This window comes from Phodopus roborovskii, unplaced genomic scaffold, assembly GCF_943737965.1.
Source record: "Phodopus roborovskii unplaced genomic scaffold, PHOROB, whole genome shotgun sequence".
Taxonomy (NCBI): domain Eukaryota; kingdom Metazoa; phylum Chordata; class Mammalia; order Rodentia; family Cricetidae; genus Phodopus; species Phodopus roborovskii.
This window is the reverse complement of record NW_026126407.1, coordinates 13660113-13686413: the sequence shown is the minus strand read 5'-3', so window position 1 is coordinate 13686413 and position 26301 is coordinate 13660113. Positions and strand designations below refer to the sequence as shown.

The 26301-nt window shown below is 48.1% G+C and overlaps 1 protein-coding gene across 5 annotated transcripts in view; it reads left to right on the top strand.

Annotated features, from left to right (window-relative positions):
• Nucleotides 1-26301, top strand: part of Gas7 (growth arrest specific 7) — a 224066-nt gene that overhangs the window by 176572 nt on the left and 21193 nt on the right. For 4 of the 5 annotated variants that reach the window (XM_051180355.1, XM_051180356.1, XM_051180357.1 and 1 more), the window contains exons 4-7: nucleotides 5738-5823; nucleotides 14627-14680; nucleotides 21841-21930; nucleotides 23802-23917. In XM_051180355.1, the coding sequence (XP_051036312.1) occupies nucleotides 5738-5823; nucleotides 14627-14680; nucleotides 21841-21930; nucleotides 23802-23917 (346 nt within the window). The remainder of the gene's footprint in view (nucleotides 1-5737; nucleotides 5824-14626; nucleotides 14681-21840; nucleotides 21931-23801; nucleotides 23918-26301) is intronic. The other variant, XM_051180358.1, reaches the window with a different exon arrangement.

The following is a 26301-nucleotide window of genomic DNA, read 5'->3' as shown; positions in this document are numbered from 1 at the left end:
GAGGTGCACTTTTCAAAGGTCTCCTCCTCATCCACCTCCCCCATTCCTGACCCTCCCCACTGTCTCCCAATTCTCCTCATCTTCCCTCTTCCCTTCTTCTCCTTCTCCTGCCCCTCCCATTTCAAGTGTTCTTGAAGTCATTTTGATAATGTGAATCTTATGGAAGGTTTGGGTTTTATTAGCCTACAACTAGAAATCATGTGCTCTTGCGTTAAAAAAAATTTTTTTTAATATGTCTTGCCTGTAATTTTTGTGTTTAAGTATTCTAACCTAATTCTAAGCATCTGTGGTTATTCTCAAATTAAGCTACTTCATCTCCTTTCTTATTGTTATGATTCCTACCCCATCCTGAATGCACACATGCATATGCCTATACACACAATAACACACACATGGGAGGAGGGGAGGGAGAGAGAGCACCAGCTCTGGGTTATCAATGTCATTCCCATGTCTTAACATTCATTTCCCACACTGGGCCTGCCTCCTGTTTTCCTTGGTTAGTTTTGGAGGTCATTTAATTTTTTTTTCTACCAGATCTTTAGAGGCAATGTTTAGTCCACTTATTTTTGTTGCTTTGGGCTCAGTAATAGAGTAATTAAAGTTATGAATTCTCCTGAAACTATAATGCATGCTTTATCCATTCGTCTTAACATATTCTTCCTTACTCTTTTCTAAATAATGTGTAATTATATTCTCAAGTTCTCTCTTAGGTTTCCAACTATTTGGAAGTTTGGTGGTGGTTGGAAGCCCTGTGTGTTTATTTTTCATTATTAATATCACTTTTATTGTGTCCTGGTCAAAGAATGTGGCCTGAGTTATTTATGCCTTCTGCCATGCACTGGCAGTTTATTTGTGGCTTAAGTGTGGTTAACTTTTCAAATATCCCATGGCTTCTTGGCAAATGCTGTCCTCTTTGTTTATGGGGTAAGATGTTTTATACATGTCCCCACCCGGTCCTTTAAATTACATCTCTTTTTGTCTTTATGCTTGTCTATTAATCATTCCCAGAGCCCAAGTATGTGCCATCTTATACTTTCAGGCATCTCTTTTGGAGGCACGGTGTTCCCTATGAGGGTTGTTTACCTTGCAGTCCTCCTGCAACACACACACACACACACACACACACACACACACACACACACACACACACACACACACAGGGATTGCAGATGTGGACCGCCATGCCCAGTTCCAGCATCTGTAGTCTATCCATTTCAACCCTGTCCTATTTGATAAGCAAACTTTTTCCAGTATCCCACTGTGGCAGTGGATGTACTATGTCAGATATAATGGCTTTCCTGACAAAGCCTCTTGCCCATCTGAGCTGGTTTCATGGGTTTCTGATGCTTTTAGAGTCCCAGATTCTCCTCTCTGGCTGCCTTTCTCATCTGGTTGCTATGATTAACATTTGGCCAACTACCTGAGAGCTGAGTGAGGACCATGGCTATGGAGCTGGCCCTGGCAGAATTATTGTACTTTCTTCTCCACATATTGAATGGGGCCCTGCTATAGACCAATTTCTCTTAACTTGGTGTTTAACTTGGTGTGTGTGTGTGTGTGTGTGTGTGTGTGTCTGTGTCTGTGTCTGTGTGTACATGCTTGCCCAGACTTCTTCAAGAGTCTACAGCTGACCTTACAAATCCAGAGAAGCCCAACTGTCCAGGGGCAGTTGAGCATTGCTTTGTTTGCAAATGGCTCTGGATTGTTTGCTGCAAGCAATAGAAGATGAGCTATATCACCCACCATGAAAAGGTTCTACCTAGAATTGTCTTTGCCAACTCACTGCCCATGGCTTGCTTCAGCCCTGGCCACTCCATTCCAGATGTGGTATCCCTTAGTTAAAATGCTTTGAGACCAGAAATGCTTCCTATTTGGGAATACACGAGGAGATATTTGGGGGATGGGTTCCAAGTATAAACAGAAAACCCATAGGTAATTTTACACAATATTTTAAGCTTTGTTTCATGTCATAGAATTTTTCACTCTTAAAAATTCTACAAGTGGCGCTGGAGAGATGGCTCAGAGGTTAAGAGCACTGGCTGGTCTTCCAGAGGACCTGAGTTCAATTCCCAGCAAACACAGTGTGGCTCACAACCATCTGTGATGAGATCTGATGCCCTCTTCTGTCTGTCGTCAAGGCAGAACACTGTATACATAATAACTAAATCTAAAAAATAAAAATGAAAACTCTAAAACTTTGGGGTTCTGAGCTGCGTGTCACTACTTCTCTTGCCACTGAGGCAGAAGACCTAACAGAAACAATGTGGCTAGGAAGGGCTGGCTTTGGCTCACCATTTTAGAGGATGTGGTCTCTCATGGCAGGTTAGCCTGGTGAATCTCACCGCTGAGAGCCAGCTGCTGGGATTCCTCACATCTGTAGCTGGAAGCAGAGGGGTGAGCTAGAAATGCAGCTAGCTGGCAACCCTCAAGCCCTGTGCACTTCTAGGTGGCCTGTGTCTGCCAGCTAGGTTTCATGTCCCAAAGGCTTCATGGCTTCCCAGAACAATATTTCCAGCTAAGGGGCCAGTGTTCAAACACATGAGCCTGTGAGGGAAGTCTCCATGCACATGGGATGCCCTGACTATAGTAGGTGCTGGGGACTTTCAGATGTGTTCTCTTCTGCCCCCTGCTCGCAGAACTTCCGGAAGAGCTGTGAATTGGACATTAGTTCCTATGCCTTACTGTAGTCCTCCAACTATTCTTTGTATGTGTGTATATCTGTAACATGAAAAATAAAAGATCCAGAGACGCATATTGAGATTCAAGATCAGGAAAGCAAAGCAGCTACCTCAGACCAAAGGGGCGATCCTCAAACTGCTACCAACCTCACTGCTCCTCAGATTCACTCAGACTGCTGTGCTCTCCTCATCGTGGCTAGAGACTAATTCTAAGACTGATTGTTTTTCTTTCTCTTATATCCCTCAAATCCTGGTGTTAAAGGCATGTGACCCCAAGTTGTGAGATCACCTTTGTGTAAGCTGTTTCTATTTAGACTGGATCAATATGGTGTAGCTCAGAGTGGCCTTGAACTAACAGAGATCCATCTGCCTCTGGCTCCCGAGTCCTGGGATTAAAGGTGAGTACCACCACTGCCTGGTCCTATGGCATGCTAGTATGGCTGCTGCGATTAAAATTGTGTATCACCACTGCCTGACTCTGTGGCTTGTGGCTAGCTTTGCTTTCTGTACCTTCAGGCAAGCTTTAATAGATCATAAATAATATATCCACCACGTGTACACATTGGCAGTCTTGCCCAGCCTAGGGCATCAGGACAGTTTAACTCTCCAGTTTCTAGAGGTGGTGCAAGCTGGTGGTTCTCAGAGGATAAAATCCAGCCAAGACAGCAACCATCCCTACTCTCCTCTCCCTGCCCCTTTTAAAGTTGTGTACCTTCCTTGCATGCACATAAGTGCATCACATGTATGTGCTGCTCATAGAGGCCAGAAGAGCACGCCAGATCCCTGGAACTGGAAGTGACCTACATGTGGATGTCAGGAAATGAACCCAGGTCCTCTGCAAGAGCACTAAGTGCCTGACCCCCCCCCCCCACACACACACACCTCGAGCCACCTCTCCACTTTCCTCCTCTCCTTTTAAAGGAAGTCCTGTAGAAGACACAAGTCTCTTTCATGCTCATCACCTCCTTCGGATACACTTACTAAGCAGATTTGGAGACTGTGGAATCACACCCATTTCCTTGACACCAAAGAGAAATGGCTTCCCTAAACTCATGATTTTGGGGAAGAGTGTGGGTCCCAGTGTGAACCCATAAGATCAGGCATGGGAAGCAAGGCTGAGGCTTGAAGGTGGAAGTGACAAGTATGTTTAGCCACAGCAATAAGAAGACATTGCAATCAGGATTTCCCATACCCCATGAAAGGAGACGTATCAGTACTCAGTGGGGATATAAGTAGGTTTGCCCAAGAATTGGACTAGAAGCATTCTAGAGAGAGGTGGGACTTCAAAACTCTCTCTCTCTCTCTCTCTCTCTCTCTCTCTCTCTCTCTCTCTCTCTCTCTCTGTGTGTGTGTGTGTGTGTGTGTTATGTATGTATGTATGTATGCATGTATGTACAAATGCAAGTGTTCTTCTAAGGCTTGAGCCCAGACTCCTGTATATGCTAGAGACATTCTACCTCCAAGCCGAATCTCCAACATTTTTAAAATTTTTATTTTCACTTTTGCTTTGTTTTGTTGAGACAAGGTTTCATTGTATAGCCCTGGCTGACCTAGAATTCACTATGTAGAGTTCACTTGAACTCACAGGCTCTTCGTGTGTCATCACACCTGCCTCTTTTTATTTTTTGTCTTGAGACATCATCTCATTAAGTTGCCCAGGTTGGTCCAGAACTCACTGGTGTCTCAACCCCCTGAACTCTGGAATGACAGGTGTGAGCCATCAGGCCCTGTTATTTTTTGTTGTAGGAAAACTGCAGCTCAAAAATTCATGTAGTTGATCATCACTTATTAATAAAGCCAAATTTCATGACTAGTCCATCCCATCCTATTTCCATTACCCAGGTTGAAAATCCTATCCCCCGAATCCAAAATCTAAAATTTTTGAACACAAATATACCTACCAGCTTTGGATGTGAGAGCATGTATTAGTTGCTTTCTCACTGCTATGACAAAACCACATGGCAAAGCAACTTAAGGGGCTGAGAGACAGCTTACTGGGGAAGGTGCTTGTTATACAAGCATGAGGAACTGAACTTCATTCCCAGCATCCACATAAAAAAGCCACATGCGGCCATGTGTGTCTGTAACCCCAACACTGGGGAGGCAGAGGCAAGCAGATCTCTGGGGCTTGAGAGTCATCAGCCAAGCCCAACTGATGAGCCCAGGTCCTGATGAGAGACCCTGCCTCAAAATAACAAGGCTCTTGAGAAGCAACACCAGAGGCTGACCCGGGAAATACAACACACACACACACACACACACACACACACACACACACACACACACACACACACACGAGAAAGGAAGGGTTTATTTTTATTCATTTTGGGGGAGAGATGCAGTCCATCACCACACCACAGGGAAGGGAGACTGAGGGCATATGAGGCATCTGGCCACATTGCATCTGTTGGTAGGGAGCAGAGAGAGATGAAAGTCAGTCTGCTCATCAGGCTTTTCAGGACCCGGCCTTGACTTTCAGCCAATCTCAGACTTCTCAGCAAACCTCACCGGAAACATGCTTGCAGTAATGCCCAGAGGTGTGTGTCCTAGTAACTGCAAATCCAGTCAAGCTGAAGGGTGTTTCAGAGTTTGCCTCTTTTGGATGGGTGCTATATACCCGGTAAAACATTTCCAAGTCCTAAAACGTCCAAAATCTGAAATATTTTTGATCCCAACCATTTCTGAAAAAGAATATTCACCCTTAATTACATGACAGCATTCAGAGACTGAGGGTAGAAAAATCCCTCAGAGGGAGGAAGAGGACTCATAGGCCTGTGGTGTGTGAGCCACCTGACTCAGGAGAAAGAGACAGGACTCCTCGTCAGCACCTGTGGTGGCAGCTGGGCTCTGAGAGTTTAGGACACTGGCTGCCAGGATCTGGAGCTTTCCACTCTTTCCTAGCTCTTATCTGCATATCAGATCCCAAAAGATGGACCCTGGCACATAAGACCCCCTGCAACCCTGGGATGAGGTGGGAGAGAAAGGGCTGCTGTGGCCGGAAGTTGAGGGTGCCTGTCTGTGGCCCCTGCAGCATCTGAGCTGTGTCTCTGTCCCCACAGTGAATGGATACCACGCAACAGGGACCCCGGCGCACCCTCCAGAGACTGCCCACATGAGTCTCCGAAAATCCACCGGTGATTCCCAGGTAAGGGGCTGCCAAGGGCGGTAGGGGCAGCTGAGTGTCTAGCTCAGGAAGGATAGACTTGGGAGTCAGGGACTGTGGCCCTTTTCTGCCATGAGTGGAAAGTATCTCTGAGTTGCCCTAACAGTTCTTGAAGAGGGATGGGTTTGCAGAATTTCAGTTTGTTGGTTTTCTAGAAATTGAGGGAAATTTGGAACAGGGGATAATGGATTATAACTGTCAAGGCGGAGAGATCTACTCTGCTAGCCACAAATCCAACAGAGTCCAGATTTCCTGTCAAGTTAGCAGTGTGAGCCAGCCAGGCCATTGTCCTTGTAGTCCTGTGCTATGCCCATCCTCAGTCACCCAGAATGGAATTTAGGAAAATGTGACCTTCTCATTCACTAACACAGCATGAAAATCACTGTAGGGTGCAAAGGCTTGTATGTGTGTTCATTTTTGAGTCAGGATCTTACATAGCCAAGGTTGCCCCCTAGATTTTGATCCTCCTGCCTCTAGCCCCCCCAAGTGCTGAGGTCACAGCCATGCACCAGTATACCCAGCTAAAAATTTATTTCAAGATTCCCAAACTGCTCTCTCATTCACCATCCAAATTGACCCATATGAACATCATGAGATGGGATAGTATCCTCATGAGCATGGGACCACAGAGGAACAAGCTCATGAGATTGAGTCGAATATCATATGGACCCAATAATAAAATATCCTGATTTCCTTATTTGCAAAAAGCTGCATCTAATGGGGGGGGGCGGATAGTCTCACAAATTAAGAGGGTTTTTTGTTTTTTTGGTTTTTTTTTTTTTCCTTTTTTTGTTTGTTTGGTTTTGGTTTTTCGAGACAGAGTTTCTCTGTACTGCTTTGGAGGCTGTCCTGGAACTCGCTCTATAGACCAGACTGGCCTCAAACTCTGCCTCTGCCTCCCAAGTGCTGGGACTAAAGGTGTGCACCACCAACACCCAGACTAAATTAAGACTTTCTTAAGGAAACTCCCAAAGCCCTATCATACTTTCTCAAGAGTCACTGTGGCAGGCTACAAGGGTGATGGTGATGGTGGCTGATGGCCATGGAGGAGATACTGCTGAGAATGATAGCTGTGTATGCTGTGGCCTATGAATGCTCTGTGAGTGACAGCCAGCTACAATGCAACAAAGGGTGCTGAGTTTGGAAGCTTAGTAAGTTGTTTTCTCAGGGGGCTGAGCATTGATTGAGCCCAGTTTCAGTAAACTGTGGCAGCAGAGAACTCTAGGCTCAGTGTGAGGGAGGCCTTTCAAGTCTCCTGCCTCTTGGGTGGGATCTGACATGAGCAGGGTGTGCATTCCCAGCCAGCCCCCAGGTGCCAATGGAGACCGTGCAGTGCTGCTACTGGAGACCATGTCTGGCTAGTGAACAGTACACAGTTCTGTGTCTGGCCACCCCCCCCAGACACACACACACATCACTTGTCATTAATCAACCCCGACTTTGCATATCCTGGTGAGCCACCAATAGCCTTCTCCACAAATGGATCCGTGAGTTGGAAGAAAAAAGGACTCATCATCTGACTTGAGAGTGTTTCTGAAGATATGAGCCTGTCCTGCTACACTTGAATCACAATAAAACCACAGCTGCTACCCCAGCACCATGAGGAAGGATGCTGGGAACAGCTCCCCATTCTTCCTTCCCCACTGAGATGTGACTCCCCAGCCCCCAGAAGGGCTGTGAGGCTCCTACTCAAGCATTTAACACATACCTGCTTCTTGGGCAGCTTAGAATTCGAAAGCAGATGTAACTGTGCTGTAGGTCTTGGACAGGGGGATTTCTCCACCTATATCTGTTCTTGGAGAATATTCAGATATTTATACAAATTCTGATTTATACATAAGGCCATTCATACAAGCATTATTTATACCCCTGAAACACTGAACCCAATCTAACTGTCCAGCCATAGGGGATGGGCAAAATGGCTTTCAGTGCTGGATGTCTAGCCAGTTGGTGATATTACACAACCATTAAAAAACATTGCCCTGAAGAAACTGTAATGACTCAGGAAATGCTTCCAACTTAAATCAAGTGGAGGGGCTGGAGAGACCTGAGTCCAATTCCAAGCACCCATATCAGGCAGCTTACCATAACCTGTAACTCTAGCAGCGTTAGTAAAGTCTACCTCCATGAGAACCTGTACTCATGTGTGCATGTGTGCATGTGTGTGTGCATGTGTGTATGTGTGTGTACATGTATGTCTGTCATGTGTATGCATATGTGTGTGAGTGTGTGAATAAGGGAATATGGTCCTATTCTATTTAGAAGAAGCGAGAAGAAGAAAGACCAGATAGTCCATGGTGACCTAATTGCAGCTCAGCCCGAGTTTCTCCACTGGAGACATTTGGTGGTGTCTTTGATTTTGATTGTCACCACCGGAGAGGGTACATCAATGGATCTCTATGAGTTTAAGGCCAACCTGGTCTACAGAGTGAGTTCCAGGACAGGCTCCAAAGCTACACAGAGAAGCCATGGAGAGAGAGAGAGAGAGAGAGAGAGAGAGAGAGAGAGAGAGAGAGAGAGAGAGAGAATACAAATCACATTGAGAACATGAGTAATTTTTATTTCATTTCTACTTTCTTCAAGTTTCCTAAGACCAACACATTTCACTTCTATAAAAGACAGATTTCCTTTTTTATTTAAGAGAATAAAATTTGGATGTTGGGGAGAGTGCTCAGAGGGTGAAGTGTTTCTTGTGCAAGCCTGAAGACCTGAGTCCAATCCCCAGCACCCACAGAGAGGGCAGGCATGGGTTGACCTTGTAACCCTAGAAAGTGGAGACAGGAGGATGGGGGGGGTGGTCACTGGCCAGGCTGCTTAGTGTTGTCAGTGAACTCCAGGGCAATGACAGACACTGTCTCTGGAAACAAAGTAGTGAATGACTTGTAATGACCTCTGCCACACCCTGTGTATGCTCACATATGTGTGCATGTATGTGTACACACACACACACACACACACACACACACACACACACACACACACACAGTTAATGAGGGCATGTGGTGCTGGGTTTCTGGGGAAGGCCAGCTCCTAGGTCCAGGCCTGGTAGACAGTGACAGCCACACACAGTCAGGTTAGCAGAATATTCTTTTTGGATGATAATCCTGAAGTTCAAGCTTCGTCAAAGACACAAAAATGAACAGAGTAGTATACATAGAAAGGACAAATCTGCATCTACTCCCTACATCCCAGAACTTTAGGATTCTTTTAGGCTGTGAAAAGACAGCATTTGAATACTGAAGCTGCTACTTTTTAATCCATGTGTGAACCGCTGAAGCTAATTATCACAAGAATTCTAAAAGCTAACCATAAATAGGTTGAGAGAGTCTCCCTTTAAAGACAGCAGGGCCCTGAAGATGTTTAAGCATACACAGCATTCTTCATGTACAGGGGTTTACTCTCCATCCCAGGATGTCAGTCACAACTCACAATTGCTCTTGGTGATAACTGAGGACTGGGGACATGGATCAGTGGTAGAGGAATTATCTGCTGTATCCAAGGCCCGGGTTCAGTCTCTGGCTTGTGCATGCATATGGACAATAATTGGAATATGAATGAATGAAGGGCCACTTGACAATTTGAGAGGCAGGATTTGGGGTCAGAGTGACCAAGCCCAGATTTGCAAAGTGCCGGCTGGCTTCTCTCTCTTTGAGCAAGCCAATGGGAAAGAATGGTAGCAGGGAGGTGGCGGGCACATCTAATGGCCCTACCATTCTGGGTCATAAATAGAACCTGGAGCTCCTGGGGCACTTTTAATGCTTTCTCCATTGCCCAGTCTTGTTAGACCAGGGTGGATAGGCACAGGTGGTGGTGGTCTGGTGCCGCCCAGTGGACAGCTTCAGCACTTCAGTCACCAAGGATGCTGCCTCCTGGGTTCTGGATAAAAAGGCACCTTCTTGGTGGGGAGAGAACCCAGGGGTCAAAGGATAATAGCCTCGCCAACCGGGTGAAAGCAAATCCTAGCCTGTGCATCTTTTCCCCTGCGCACAGTTACCCGGACCTTCTTGTAATCCATCTGTCCATCATTCTGGCTTTGTGACTAACCCCAGAAGACAAAAGGAAAAGAGTAGGGGCTCAGGACTCAGAGTGTGGACACCTAACAGGATGTGCTGAAGAATGCAGTTTAAGCAGAGAAATAGCTGAGACACTGCATCTCTGCGGTCCTTCCCTGGGGTTTTACTTCAGTAACACATGTGCCGCCGCGCGTTTAGGTCTTTGCAAGGTTCTGAGGCACAGAAAGGCTCAGCCCTAGCTGTGGGAGGACAATGGGTCAACAGTTGTATAATTCCATCAGTGGTAAGGGCAGGAGGAAATGTGCACAACGAGAAGCCAAACTAGAGGTGCTGAAAGCAAGCAGTGATGGGCTTCTTAAGAAAAGATGCCAGGCTAAAGAGTGGAAGGCTGCACCAAGGGTTGGTTGACAAAAAGGTGGGGGTAGGGGATGGTGTTCTAGACAGAGGGTGACAGCATTTAGATGCCCAGAGACAGGAAGGAGGGTGACACTTAAAAAAAAAACCCATAGAGGCCAAGTGTAGATCATGGTATGACTTACTAAATTAGCGGGTGTAGGAGGGCAGAAGATGGGTCTGGAGGGGTCTGCATGGCCCATCACAAGGAGCCCAGGTTCATGCCAACAGTGTTGGGAACTAAAGAGGGTTTTCCTATAGGAAATCCCCTGCCAAAGGCACAGGATCCATGAGATCTTTGGAAAGGGGTGTGCTAAAAAGACATTTGGAAGAGGGGCTGTTGACCCCCTCATGAAGTCACTCACAGCTAAGCAAGTTGTGTGTGTGTCCTTGGTGACAACAGAGTTGTTCAGGTAGTCAGGACCCTGGGATGTTCAATTGGCAATTCAGTCAAAGTTGAGGAGACTCAAGCAAGCAATGCACAAATCAGGATCACTGAATCTCTAGCTCAAGGCTACCCAGGGCTACGGAGTGAGCACTGGGTCCAGAAAAAAAAGCAAAAGCTTACAAAAGGATAATTCTTTGGAATAGTAGGCAAAGGGGAAAACGTGAAAGTATCTGCTGATGGGATCTTTAAATTTATGAAAGCTGAGGACCTGCTGTGACCAAGTCCCATGGACCCATCATGTCACTGGCATTGGGCCAGCATTGGTTCATGACTGGTCTCATGCTCGACACTTCCACCCTTTACCTAGAGCAAAATTCCTGACTTCTTGCTCCAAATCACAGGTTCTCAACCTGTGGGTCGCAACCATTGGAAAACACATATTTCCCATGGTCTTAGGAACCCCCAACCATACATTTCTTTTTGTTGCTACTTCATAACTGTACCTTTGCTACTGAGTGGTGTCTCAGTTCCTAAGACACTTGGAAAAGTGTGTTTTCCGATGGTCATGACCCACAGGTTGAGAACCACTGCTCTAAATGCAAGTATTTCTAATTGCAGATCAAAGGGGAAAGACATCCAAGCACCGTTACCACACCCAAGAAAACACCAGCCCAATAACATCACCGTATCACTCCATAGCCCAGTCCTCCAGTGAACCCTGAAATGCCTTTACACCTGCTTTTTCTCCCCAGTCCAGGATCCATTTAAGTGTCTAGCGTGAAAATGTTGGTTACTTTGTCTCTTTAGCTTCTGTCTATCTTTGTCTGTCTGTCCATCTACCTCTCTCTCTCAAACACAACTTTGTTGAGATGCAAATAATTACTATGTGGTTCCATCATTTAAAATACAGTCTGGGGCTGCAGCGATCAGTTCCCGGTCCTGTGAAAGGAAGAGAGGGATAGGGAGGGAGGGGACAGGGGAGTGGGCCAGGCAATTCATTGATTGTTTTTAGTGAACTCGCAGTTGTGCATCCTTCATCACAATGAACTTTAGAGAATTTCCGTCACTCCTCTGCCTCCCCCAAGCCATGGGCTGTTACTAGCCTACTTTCTGACTCCAAGCTGTCTTTTTACGGTGTTTTATCTGCAGGAAGGCCAGCTGTGTGTGGCTGATTGCTTTCACTTGGGATGTTTTTGATGCCTGTGTTGAGTGTTCTCAACTTTCATTCCTACAGCTGAATAGTATGCCATGATTCTATCGGTTTTATCCATCTCTCTTGCTTCGATGTCTTTGTCTAGACTGATGTCCCGGGGTTTTTTCTTTCACCTGCCCTCACACTGACTTCTAGTTCATGTTTTGAAGACTCCAGGTCACTGTCTTGTAGGCTGACCTACATTCTTAATCTCTTTGCTTTCTCGTGCTTAGATGCAAGCTTGGGGTTTGACAGGAGCCCTGTATGGGGTGAGCTGACTGCTTCCTGTGGCATCTCGTCTGTGCCCTGATAGGGAGACTCCAGGTCACTGTAATCACTACTAGATAAATTTCATTCATTTTTCTTTCTGATTGGTCAGTAACCTGTGGAGCACCAGTGTGACACTATGTTACTGTCCTGCCTCCTGACAGTCTTCTCTGCTTTTAGTATCTGTGACAATCACAGTCTAACCCCCCCCCCCCTTTGACACTGGGATTTCCAAGCGGTGAAGTCTGCATACATTTTCATGGGTTCTTCTGGAACAGCATGTTCCCTCTGCCCACTGTAGATCAGGTCCATTGTGGTCATTATTGAGCTCAGGTGCCCCCCACCACCACTGTGTCCTATGGGTGGGGCATCTTTAGACCAGCTCCTTTACCCTTTTGTTAAGTCTCCATCATTATTGGAATTCTCTTGTATTTGTTGGCACAGTAAGATGCTGTGTTTCTGAGAACCTTCATTCTCTCAGTGGGGAATAACAAAAGCCACCACTAGAGGGTGAATCCTGTAGGGTTTCTTGCCTCCTAGTCCCTCACAGCTCCATTAATAACAGCAGCCATAAACAGACTATGGCCAAGGCCCCTAGCCCCTTGGCTGCCCATGGCCAATCCTGAACTGCAGTAGGCACACAATGATGGTGGTACCCTAATGTTGGTGCCTATCAGGGAGACTTGCAAAGAAGAGAATGTAGCTGTGAGGCGGAACTGCCCCTTTCTTGGCAGGTATGGGCTTGGCCAGTGTCTCTGTGTGAAAGAACCATGGAGGGAACCTGTCCCTACCTTGTCTTGGTGACTGGCACCCAGGGCTCTTTATTGACCGTCCCAGAGGGGAAATAATAGCTTGGAAAGGGCATAGGCTAGGCCAGTTGGATATGGAAGTAGCTTTAAAACACATATAGAAGCTACAGTTGACCACAAGCTTGACATCACTCCGTAGCCTGTCAGGATGGCCGAGGAGCTGCTCTAAAAGGAGATGCTGGACAAAATGATGGAAGCTGGCCAGGTCAGTGTGCCTCCAGCAAAGTCTCCAGATGCTCAGCGCAGGGGCCACCCAGAGCTGTGTGAGAACCAGTGACCATGGTCCATTTTACAGATGGAAACCCCTAGGTTCCAGGAAGTCAGTTCCGTGGCCTTCATCTCAAAGCTAGTCATCCATGAAATGAATGCTCCTTAAGGTTGCTTTTCACCAAGACCTCCAGGATATGATTTTTCTCTGAACAGGCCCTTTATCAACCAGAGCAAGGTGGCAAGGCTGTCCATGGGGAGGGTCTGTGGTGAGCTCCTTTTGGCCTGATGGCTTTTGCTGATGGCTTCCTGATGCAGGAGCAACCCACCTGCAGGTGCTACCTTGTCAGGGTCCAGGGCTATATGGCTATATAAAGATGGGTGGAGTCATCTGGCTTCCCAGAGGCTCACTGGTAAAGCACTTCATACTTTTAGACCCATGCCAGCCCCCAGAACACACACACAGTGTGATCATCCACTGGGGGCTGTTTTCAAGGACACTGTGGGACCCAAGACAAGTGGCAGCCCAAGATCCTGTCTGGAGAGCCAGAAGTTGAATCCTGAGAGTGACTGCTAAAGTCTCTGGACTGAACATTGTCTCATGTCAAATGTGGTCTTTTGTTTTGGTTTTGGTTTTTTGAGACAGGATTTCTCTGTGTAGCTTTGGAGCCTATCCTGGCACTCACTCTGTAGCCCAGGCTGGCCTCAAACTCACAAAGATCCACCTGCCTCTGCCTGAATGCTGGGACTAAAGGCGTGAGCCACCACCACCTGGCAAGTGTGGATTTTAAAAAAGCTGGCCATTCTTGACCATCTCCACCAAGACAATCATGGGATTCTGGCCATCACCTGTGGGTACAGGGGTCAGCGGGACCCCAGTTTTCTTTCTGACAATGGGGACAGTACAAAAAGTCACCCTGGAAGGATATTCGGCTTGTGTGAAACCACTGTGACTCCCGGGCACTGGCACAGTGGCACTTTGCCAAGGTGGCGGAGCAGCGCCCTGTGCTCATTCTGTGCGCATCACCATTTGGTATTACGGACTCAGGGGGGTTCAGAATGAGATGTCATGTGCTGAATCTTCTGTGCTGGGTTAGGGGTGGGGGGTGGCCTAAAATCTGCCTTAACTCTCTGTTCCCCTGCCATTCCACTCCTCTGCTTTGGCAACGTGGTCTGGTTACCAGCAGAGGGCAGCGGAGGGGTTAACGTCCCCTAAATCCCAGTTGGAAAGGAGAGGAGGGGAGACCTGGTTTGCTGCGTTCCCGGGAGCTGGAACTCAGCTTTCCTCCACTTTGCCTGGCGCCTGAGCACTCTGGAGCAGCTTGGGCTCTACGATGCACTTGCCTGCCCTGGCCCAGAATATGGTGACTCAGGAGTTAACAGCAGGCTGACACCCTGAACTTCCCCAGCTCAGGGTTCTTAACCAATCCCTCCACCCACCTGGGGAACGGGAATGGGGGAAAAAATGTCCAACATGGAGAACAGCTTTGATGATGTGTCTCACCTCTCTCCCCAGAACCTGGGATCCTCCTCGCCAGGCAAAAAACAGAGCAAGGAGAACACCATCACAGTAAGTGGCTCACTGTTGGTGGGGAGGGCTTCCGGGCTGGGGCTTTGGGCCACAACTGAACTGTTGCCATGGCAACGTGGACCGCCAACCAGAATCGATGCTCACTAGGAAATAGAGAAGTTCCAGACAAAGCTTGGGTTTAGCTGAAGTTGCCCCTGTCCCCTCCTTCTGTGTTTCCCATTTTGCCTGCTCTCTCCTGGTGAAGGAAAGGGTGGAAGGCAGGAGGCTGTAGGGAGGTAGAAACTGTTTCTGTGTGGTGGGCAGGAGAAGGTGCGTGTGGGGGAGCGAGTTGAAGGGGGTGGAGTGTGCTGTGTGCAGAGATGTGACATGGAAATTACAGCCACCGCAGGGCTGCTTTTGTGCAGGGAAACTTCTGGAAGATGTCAAAGTTAAAAGCAAGAAACAGCTCCCTACAAATAGCATTTCTGGGAGTCCCTGATGAAAAGCTTCTGTCTAGATTCTCAGGGATCCCCCTAGTGCCACCCAGGTACCTGTGTGTGGATGGAGTATGGGCCCTAATTCCTCCCTTCTAACTCTGTGGTGTACTGGGGCTGGGACATCCCTGCCCTCTACTCTAAGGAGGGAGCTGCCTAGATTCTTGGCCAACAACCCAGAGAGATGAGAAGTGAGGTCTATGCAAATTTGCTATCCTGGCATGAGTATGAAAGAGACACAGACAGGGACTTGCTGTCTTTTTGCTCCTTGTCACCCTGTTCTGAGCTTCTCTGACCACCTCTGCAAAGATAAAACCCGAGCGGGTGCCAGGGTGCATTGCTGTGGTGGACCATCTTGCTTTGATGGGAAGAGAGAGCCAAACAAACAGTAATAGCAACCATAATACCTGCCAATACCTTGATGCCCACTCAGAACATACCAGGACTGCTCCCGGGGGCTGTTTGCTTCCTGCTATGTGAGCTGTGGTTAACAGAATCAACCCTCCAGAGTGACCATACACCAGGACTCTGAAGCTAGAGTGTCACCTATGTCACTCACGAAGCTGTGACAAAGTTTGAGCAAGTTTCCCAGTCTCTGCTGGTGCCTGTTTCTGCCAATCAGGGAAACGAACGCTTCAGCAATGGGAGAGTTGGGATGAATTGGTCCATAGCTGTAAAGCACCTAGAACAGTGTCTGGTACACACTTGGTGCTCAATACGCATCAGTGTGATCACAGTGTAAACAGTTGAGGCGATGGGGGCTCAGACCCAGCTAGGAGGCTCCGAGATTAAAAAAACTCAGCTCTTGCCCACTGGCAGTGCCCTTCCTGAGCTAACTTAGGTCCCTCAAACCATCACCCTGCCTTAACCCTACTTGGGTCTCCTGGAAATTGGGCAGGGCATCTCAGCGTGCTGCAACCCCACAGCAACCACAACTTCTCTATCTAGAGAATCTTGAGGAACCTAGCAGGGCGTAGGCCAGCCTAGGCTCAGGCTCTGGAGGGCCTGCTTCCTATCTTCACACTGTTATTAAATGTTCCAGAATGCCAAAGCAAGATGAGAACTCCTCAGAGACCCAGAAATGGGGAGGAAAGGGGGAGAGAAAATAAGAGAGAGACACATTTTCACTTTCTAGAAACAAACATTGGAAGTGAAGAATGACAGGCAGCGTTGCACTGGCTAGTTGTCTTAAAGGCACACACACAGTGATGGCTTTCGGCCACAGAGTCAGGCCACTGCTGGGTCCTTGCAGTCAGAGAACTTCTGAGTATAGACCCGAGCTTGTCACTAAGTGACACACCTTGTCATTCCTGCCTGGTCATTCCCTCTGACTTATGTTAGCACATCTCATGAGATGGTCTGCAGCATGCAGCTGGTAGTCAAGGCTCCTGAGACACTGTGTAAGGTGTGGATTCTTGACAACAAATGTAGTTGGTCTTTCTGGGGGCAAGGATGGAAAACTACATTTCTGTCAACACTTCTAGAGGTCTGATGTAAACACACACACCTTGGAGAACTGTTGCTGAGGAAACTGAGCAAAGGAGGGAATGGCTACAGGTCCCATAGCAAGTGAGAAAGAAAACCTGGGGCTCAGATCCAGGTCTCCCTACTGCCAACCTGGGTCTTGGCCCTGCACCCCTTAGATAATCTAACCCCTCATCACTTCAGGCTGAAGACCTGAATCACTCTTTCCCTCACGTGGTACCCTGTCTCCATACCCCAGCCCCTAGCTCCGAGTTCAAACCCGGTACAGCTCACCACATCTTCAGGGGATGGGGCTGTCCTGTTCCCAGAAGGATGAAAACCTGCTTCCTGATCTCAGGGAATACGGGGATGTGGTGAACAATTTCCATGTTGTCTGACCTGGGAGGCAGCCGTTGCCAGACCCCGCCAGTGCAGGGTGCATGTCCTCAGTCAAGCAGTAAGGAAGGACTGAGCTGCTTCTGAAGCTCTCTGGCCCAGAGCTAGTTTGGAAGAGCTGGCACATGGACCCCCTGGCAGCAGCGGCATGGCTGCCAGCCCTGCCTGGGTCTCATTCCTGCTGTCAGCGTGCTGGGCTGGCAGGTGGGGGCAGGGCACAGTTTGATTGGGAGTGACAGGCACTAATGGCCGCTCACTGCCCTCAGCACAAACTTGACACATCAAGTAGATCTGAGTAATGATGACAGGGAAGGCACCAGGCACAGTCTCCTGGAGGGAGGAATTAGAGGACCTTGTGGCCCTCCGCTTGGATGCCCAGTATAACCTGTCTGGAGTCATGGCATCTTGGGAAGGAGTAAGTGGCTGGAGGAGAGCTGGAAAGGGGTCCCTTCCTGTCTTCTCACTTTCCCCGGCCAGGGTCACACAGAGTCCTTAGCAGCAGCCTGGGTTATCAAACTATACCACCTTAGCCCTGAAGGCTGGAAGGAGACTGACTGTCATCCCACCCCTGGACATAGACTATACTGCCCTGCAATGAGAGCAGGTGCTCCAGTCCCCTACATCAGCCCCTCAGCTGGGCCACACATGTGTCCTTCATCCCTGTGCCTCAGCCAGATGCATTACCAGCTGCTGCTGCCCTTTTGTACCTTCAGTAAATGTCTGGGAACAACCCTCATGATCCTGCAGAGTGCCTTAGCCAAGCAGCAACTTCAGGAAGCGTCCCATCCATTGGGCTGGGGGCAGGGTTGTTTCTCCATGTGACTGTGGCTGAGACTGGGGGGTCCCTGGAGGAGATAGTAGGAATGTCCACACTACACACACACACACACACACACACACACACACACACACACACCTCCTCTGCTTCCTGCTCACCAACTGTCTTTAGCATGAGCTACACTTTGCCCAAGCATGCTGGACAAGTCAAGTGTGACAGGGTTTATTAGGATCTTAGTCAGGACCCAGAGTCCTAGTCTGGATTCAGGCCATGGCTCTACTACTACATACCAGCTTTGTGATGTGGGTTAAGTTACTTAACCTCTCTGTGCTTCCGTGCATGAGTTCACATGTGGTGAGACTTGGGACATTATAAGCACTCTCTGAGCATAAAGTAGATCCCCGGGCTGTCCACTGTGCAGCAAAAAAGAGGGACTGAGGCTCCCACTGCTACCATAAAGCTTTTGGAAGAGGAATACCTTTCCTAAGGGTGTAGCTGTACATTCCTAGCAACTGCCTGGAAATCACCAGGAGGGAAAAGGAATGGAGGTATCTACGGAGAAAGACATGTCCCACTTTCTCTTCGTCCCTGGAGTACTATGGCCCTGCTAATGGAGCCTTATGGTTCAGGAACACAAGAACCCAGCTGTGAGGCCTGTAAGTCACAGGGGGAGACCAGCCTTGCACCCTCTTGTGCCGCTCTAGCTGCACGACAGTGGTCCGTCAGACCCTGTGCCTCAGTTTCCTCCCGTCTGTGTTTGCACCACTGTTGCAAATGGACATGTTTGCTCTGATTACTTCCTGGGCATGATTTCATTACACTGCGCTCACAACACTCTCTACTGCTACAACCTCCAGCTCTCCAGAATCCATTCATCTCCCTCCTCAGACAACCCAGAGTGCAGTGACACACCTTCACTCAGACCAGGCTCCCCACATTCTCGCCTTGGCACTGTTTTTGGGGTCAAGAGCAGTCCTGAGCCTTTCCCTCCTGGGGCCATAGTCATATTCTTTTACCTCTCCAAACTGTGCATCTTCCACCATGTGAGGCTGGGAAGGCACTCAGAGAGCATTGTCCTGCCTATGCCGTACTCACACTAGACACTTGGTGCCTAACTGCCTTCAGCACAGATGTCTGGGCACATCTTCCATCTTCCAGAGCCCCTCTTGCTTCTGAGCCAAACTCAGCATGCAGGTGGGTGAACACACACACATACACAGAGGCACTAGTACTTGAACACACATACACACACACACACACACACACACACACACACACACACACACAGAGGCTCCTTCCTTTCTGATATATCCTTTCCTCTCCCAGTCTGTTTGCCTGGTTGAAAACTGTGCCAGTACTCAATTGTGCAACAATTTCCTTGCTACTACTCCCTAAACAATACAGTAGAATGACTGTTGGGCTCCAATTAAGTGTTGTAAGTCTACAGATGGAAGGAGGGTCTATGTTTGTTATGTGCAAATAACTGTGCCATTTTACACAAGGGAGCTTGGCATCTAGAAATCTTGCCATCCATGTGAGGCCTGGAACTGGTGCCTACCCTTCCACACCCCCCCCCCAGATAATGACGGGTAATTGCACCTTGAATCTGTGGGTTCCATGGTTCTTTATTTATTTGCATGGGTGTGTTTGTGCATGCACACTCAAGTGCACACTCACATGCATGAAGAGACCAGGGAAAGATGTGTCATTCCCTGTCACTCTCAGCCTAATTCCCTTTAGGTAGTCTCTCACTAATCATGGAGCTAGGCTGGCAGCCAGCAAGCTTCCGGCAATCCTCCTGTCTCGGAGCCTCATGCAGCCATGCCTGACTTAGCATTCAGGTTCTAGGGATTTGAACTCAGCCCCTCAGGCTTACACAGCAATTGTTCTTACCCACTAAGACACCTCACCAGCCCTGGTCTGTGATTCTTGGCACCTGATTACTTTACTGTTAGAAATCTTATATCATTAAATTATATTAAAGCTTTCACAAAGCAAAATAAAGGTGACTGGTGTCACCAATATGGCTGGAACAGGAAAAATGCCACAGCGGCTTAACCACCATATCCTGTTTTCGTGATGGCCCCAAGCAGCATCTACTCAGTGGGAGGCTGTTGAGGTCCCTAAAGTAGGTTGAGATCAGGACACCTTGCAGCAGGAAGGGGGCCAGCCAAGACCAAGGGTTTGGAGAGAGACCCTTTCCTGAGGTTGGATGTGAGACGCTACCAGCTCCTTCTGCACCCAGCTCCTAGCAGCAGGCCAGAACTCCACAGAACTGACTGTAGCAGAAGTCAGTCCTTTTATTCTCCAGGTCACCGTGACATTCTTGGCCCCTTCCCACATGTCATCATGCATCTCCCCAAGGGAGCCCCAGGAGCAGGCCTTTCCCTTCTGGCTAGCACTTCCGGGTCTCCTCACCCAGGCCTGTGAAGGCAGCTGCTGCTACTGGCAGCCAGCAAGCAGGGCAGTTCACTGACTGACAGGTGCTCTGCCCTGAAGTTGGAAGTCCCAGTCTGATTCTGCTGACATAGGAGTTTCCAGGTTGTACACAGTGTTTGGCTTTTGGTTTTAATTTTAATCTCTGAAATAATCATCACCACTGAAAACTTGAGACAGTTAACATACAAACCGCAATTTCTGGCTGACCTGGAATCAGCTCTGTCTGGTGACATGGAGCAGGAATCTGAACTGCCAATGAGATATACATCCACATCCTGCAGACCCTGCCCAAGCAAGGCACAGGCTCCTGCCCTAGTTGTAGATTGTGTGTCACAGGCGTACCTAGCTGTTTGCATGGCCCTCCTAGGTCAGAGCTTGATGACAATCTGCCACCCCCTGGAGGATCCTGGTCCACTCTTCCTTTCAGAACACCCCACTTTGGCAGATGCCTGTTCTGTGAGGAGAGGTCGAAGGAGGACGCCGAGGAAACCACATCAACAAAAGCAGCAGCAAAGCCACTCCAACAAAGCAGGGACAGCTAGGGAGGACCACTAACACCACTAACAATAGCTATAATGGCCCAGAAACTTCCACACCACACCCTCCATCATAAGGGCCAGCCCAGAGCCTGTTTAAACTGTGGATGTTCTACCACAGCCATCTCAGTAAAACCTCTCACACACACATCCTCGACCCTCAGGTGCTTCTAAGTCAGCCCCTCTTCTAAGCAAATTAGGGTGCTAGCTCCTGGCTTCCAGAATGATTCCACACAGGATATTCCAGACATGCAGATATTACCCCACTTCTTCACAGGTGGAGCACACTGTGATAAACTAAATCATTCTACACGCTGCCTGCTGTGCGCCCAGACCTACTCAGCACTTCTCAGCACCCCGGTACTTTTCCTTATCAGTAGGGATGAACGTTGTTGCTGTATCACTGATTCGTCTCCCGTGTATGTATGTATTCATTGTGCTGTGTCTTATAAGGTCGTTTTCATACCAGTACATGCTGTGTATAGAGCTAATCTTCCCATGATTCCTGACCTTCTTCCATCCTCCCCCTCCCGATAGTTGTCATGTTTCCCTAAAAGGTTTGACTTCCGCCTTTGTTCATACATACATACATGTACCTTCCACACGACCTCTCCAGGTGCCTTTTGTGTGTGATGCAGGATCTCTTTGTCTAGCCTCGGGTGCCTTTGGATTCCTCAGCCTTCTGCTTCTCCTACACCACCACTCCTGACTCATCTCATTCTTTAATTATGAATCCCCCTCCTGCTAGTGCTGGACAGTGCAGTTCTGGTCCAGCCTTTTACCACACAGACAGTATGCAGTGGAAACCAGGCACATACGTCTCTGCACACATGGGCAGATAGATCTGTAGCAGCCTCTAAGAAGCATGCTTTCTGGGATGCAGGACCTAGGCATGTACAAGTGTGGTAGATCCCATTAAACTCCCACCAGAGAGGTTTCCCTCATTGTGGCCTCTAGGATGGGTGTGAGGGCCTGTTGCCTCTTACTTGATGTGCTCACTGGCGGCTGGAGCATGAGTTATTCCACCAAAGTGGCCCTGGGGAGGCCTCCTTTGTGCTCTCCCCCACTTGATCCTACAGTGCAGCATTCTCTTTTCCTTTCTGTGCCCTGCAGATAAACTGTGTGACGTTCCCTCACCCAGACACAATGCCTGAACAGCAGCTGCTCAAGCCAACTGAGTGGAGCTATTGTGACTACTTCTGGGTAAGTGCTGCCTCAGCTTCCCTCCACTGTGACACCAACAGCAATGGACACCTGGGAAGGATAGAAAGGGCCTCGTTGAAGCCTCAAGGTATGGTGTCCAGTGTGGCATCTCAAATAGGACTTTCCTGGATTCTAGATCATTCTGGTAGTCCCAGGGAATCTGTGTGATTTTCTTGCCCAGTAACATGGAAACCACAACCAGATTGCCAGGAAGCTGGATGGAGGCAGGAGACTAGAATTACTTTTAATAGAGAAATTTGAGCTCCAGGCCTGCTCGACATCACTGTGAGTGGCCTCGGGCACATGCTCTGCCTCTTTGCAAGTTGCTTTTCCTAACTGAATCATGAGGAGGTTGATGCAGACAGGGATGTATAAATCGTCTCTTTTAGTATCCCCAGCTCTCAAGCCCTTGTATATTGCTTAGTTTGACAGACAGAGTTGTCTATTGCAAGATGAGAAGTTTCTGCAGGTGATGGATGGCAGAATATCACCACCTCAGTCCCAATACATTTAGTGTCACTAAACTGTATATGCACTTAGAAATGATGGCAGCAAAAAAATCTGACATTATGTATATTTTCCCCACCATTAAAATGGTGCCTTAATGTACACGTAAAATCTCACACCTCAAGAATGCCAGAGCCAATTCAGAACACTTGTGTTTTGAAGTTACAGTGATACTGACCCTTCATAGTGCTTTTTCTTTCTCCCAAATCATGTACCCATTAGAAAGCATGCGAAGGTTCCTGCTTGCCCCCGTAGAGCAGTGCCTGCTACTCCAGATGTCCTGCTTGTAAGAGAGGTCTGAAGGGGACATGAAAGCTTTGGGGGCTGTGAGAGGTGATCTAGGAGAGAGACATGTGTGCGATAAGGAGATAGGAAGATTCTGTAGGCCTAAAGGAAGTTGTGTCTTTGCTGTCTGTAGTAGGGAGGTATTGAAGAGTTTTAAGAAAACACTGGGTGAAACCTGCTCTGTGTATTGCAGATGGGAATGGAGGGTGAGAGGTGAGTGAGTGGACGAGGAAGAATGGTGACCGCAGCAGAAACAAAGAGCGGCTGCCATGTGTGCAGAAGTCATCCTTGGGGCTCTAGGGACCAGTACATGTCCTAGAGGGGAGATTTAAAAAAAAAAAATAAAAACTTGTGGAGCTGGACAGAGCATGTGATCCTGCCTGCTGTTCACTGGCATCCTGGAAAACTGCATTAGCAAGCCTGTGTCCTTCTTTTGCTAGTTTGGGTTATATTGAGACAGTCAGGCCACTTTTGTGTATCTGTTTCCCAGGTGCTGGGATTACAGGTGTATGCCACCGTGCTCAGTCAAGAGTCCGCTTCTTAAGCTGAGCTCTGGCTCCTAGTCTCTCAGTGGTTTTCCTCTCCTGATCATCAAAGCCTTTTCCTCTCAGTAGAAATATCAAGTTGGCACAGTCATTGGAACACACCTCTCTTGCTGATTTTTCTTTGAACCAATGAGTCATTCAATCTGTTTACCCCAGAGGGAGGCAGGTTTGGGCTTAGTCTTTTGAGTGACTTTTGCCTTTCTATCAAGATGCAGCATTCACAGGATGAAGTGAGCACATCTTCAGCACCCATAGAGAAGCCTCAGTAGGGAATAATGGAGACAGTCTGTCTCAGGAGGGGTATGATGTAATAGAGAAGCCTCAAGAAGGCATGATGGTGGTTTACCTGTCAGGAGAGGTGTTTTGGGTCAGTGTTGCTAAGAAAAGAGTTTCACTATGGCCAGGACAGGGAAGAGAGCACATGAAGCCCTTCTCAGTGAGGTTTTCTGCAAGCTGCAGAGGCTCCCTGGCCTGATCTGGAAGGGATCCTAGAGATGCAGCCCACTCCCTGATGACTTGGTCTTTTGTTTATAGGCAGATAAGAAAGACCCACAAGGCAATGGCACGGTGGCTGGGTTTGAACTACTGCTGCAGAAGCAACTGAAAGGCAAGCAGATGCAGAAGGAGATGTCTGAGTTCATCAGGGAAAGGTGAGACCAAGGCCCAAGCAGTCCTGGAGCCGGCCACAGGGCCAATCTCTGAGTCCTGGACCCCAGGGGAATGGATGGATGGCCGTGCTTAGCCCTGAGACAGATGTGGCCAGCAAATGTGTGGTGTAGCATGGATAATGTTCCTAAAGATTTGAACCAATATCCAAAAATATTCATATCCTTTGTACCCTTAATCTCAGCAGTCCAGCACTCAGGAGGTGGAGACAGATACATCTCTGTGAATTTGAGGCCAACTTGGTCTACAGAATGAGTTCCAGGATAGCCAGGACTGTTATACAGAGAAAGCTTGTCTCAAGGGAAAAAAAAAAAAAAAATCAGGAGTTCAAGGTCATCCTCAGTTATGTAACAGGTTTATGGCTTGACTGAGCTATATGAGCTCTCTCTGTGTGTGTGTATGTGTGTGTGTGTGTGTGTGTGTGTGTGTGTGTGTGTGTGTGTATGGAGGGAGGGAGGGAGAGAGGGAGAGAAGGAGGGAGGGAGGGAGGGAGGGAGGGAGGGAGGGAGGGAGGGAGGGAGGGAGAGAGGGAAGAAATACACACACGTTTTACATTAGATCCTGGAAACCTAGTATCTCTTGATGCCTGCATTACCCCTATGCAACAAAAGGCTAGAGTTGAGTAGCTGCTACCATGGAAGAGGCATGTGTCTTATTTGTCAGTTTCCACTCCTCCCCGCTGTCTCTCCACTTTACTCCTTTACCCTAATTTGAAGCTGTCCCTTGTCATGGGCAAGAAGAGGAGCATGACCTTCCAGGTCGTCCTCGTCGTCATCATCATCGTCATCTCCTCCTCCTCTGTCTCCTCCTCCTTCTCTGTGTGTAACCTGGAACTCACTCTGTAGACCAGGCTGGCCTCAGACTCAGAGGTCTACCTGCTCTGCCTCCTGAGTGCTGGGACTGGATGTGTGTGCCACTCCTGGCCTTCCAGGTCATCTCTTAATTAAAACTGTTTCCCAGGCCAAGAGATACAGACCCATCCTCCCATCCCACCCCTGCCTCTATGGATTCCAATAGTCCTGTGTCTGAAGAGCTTGGGTCATAGATAAAGATCCAATACATTGAGTTCATGGAAAACATGAAGAACTGTGGAGAAGTCCCCTCCATCTTTCTCCTCCCTGTCTCTCGTTTATATCCCTGCATAACCTGCATGCCCATGCACAAATGCACCTACACACCATCACACCTGCTCACATACACATCAGCATACCCACATGTTCTAGCCTCTACATGCTCTAACACCTAAACATCTGCATACCTACATAACCATGCACCAAATCCCCACACAATTATACATCTGGGCACCTGTACTCCCACACACCCCTACATCTTACATCTTACCCCTATCCCTATATACCTGTATGTCTATACCCCCATATCCCCATGTGACTACATACCTGTGTGCTGCATATCTGCATGCCCACACACCTGTACACTCACCCTTCCCTATGTACCCACACATCACACCTACATAGCCAACTGTCTGCACACCCACATCCCTGTGCACAGGCAGCTTTAGAGCCGTGCACCTGCACATTCACACACCTCTATGTACACACGCCTGCACATGTATGCTTCTGCACACCCACACCCTTGTGCACCTATACCTGCACACCCATGTACCTGCACACCCACATGCCTGTGTATCCATACCTGCATACATGTATGCACATCTACAAACGTGTATACTTGTGCATGCACGCACACACACACACACACACACACCTGTACGTCTATACACCACACACACACACATGCATCTGTATACCCACATACCTGCACACACGCGCACACATTAACACATTATTTTTTCACAAACATATGCACAACTTTCCAGCTAGAGTTTCCAAGACTTGTTGGAAATATTCATTGCAAACAGCAAAGATCTTTTAAAAGTATTTCTTCATTATAACAGTAGTAATCGGGTAATAATGCTTTGGCATTTTTAAAGCCCGTTTTTCCTTAGGAGGCCTATTTTCCATTTGTATAATCAAATCTTTATTTTATGACCCATTAAACTAGTAGGAAATTGGAAGCCTGCATTGTTCAGATGCAAGAAAACAGAAGCATAAAACAGACAAATAGGAAGCAATAGGAGCTGAAGCCTCAATATGCATATGGTTTACACTCATAACAATGTCCTGTTGGCAAATGAATGGTTTCTGTCATCTCCGGCCACTGAGGTCTCTGGGAGCCAGTGGAGGGAATTCAAATCCCTGGAACATTTCTCAGCCCACATTTGGAGCTCTTGGGAAGCCTATCAGAGGCAGGAGAGCCAGGCTGCAGGGCTGGGACGTGTGGGTTTACTGGGATGAGGGAAGTGGGCAGGAGGTAGGGATGATACAGGCTGGCTCACAGCAGAGGCTCG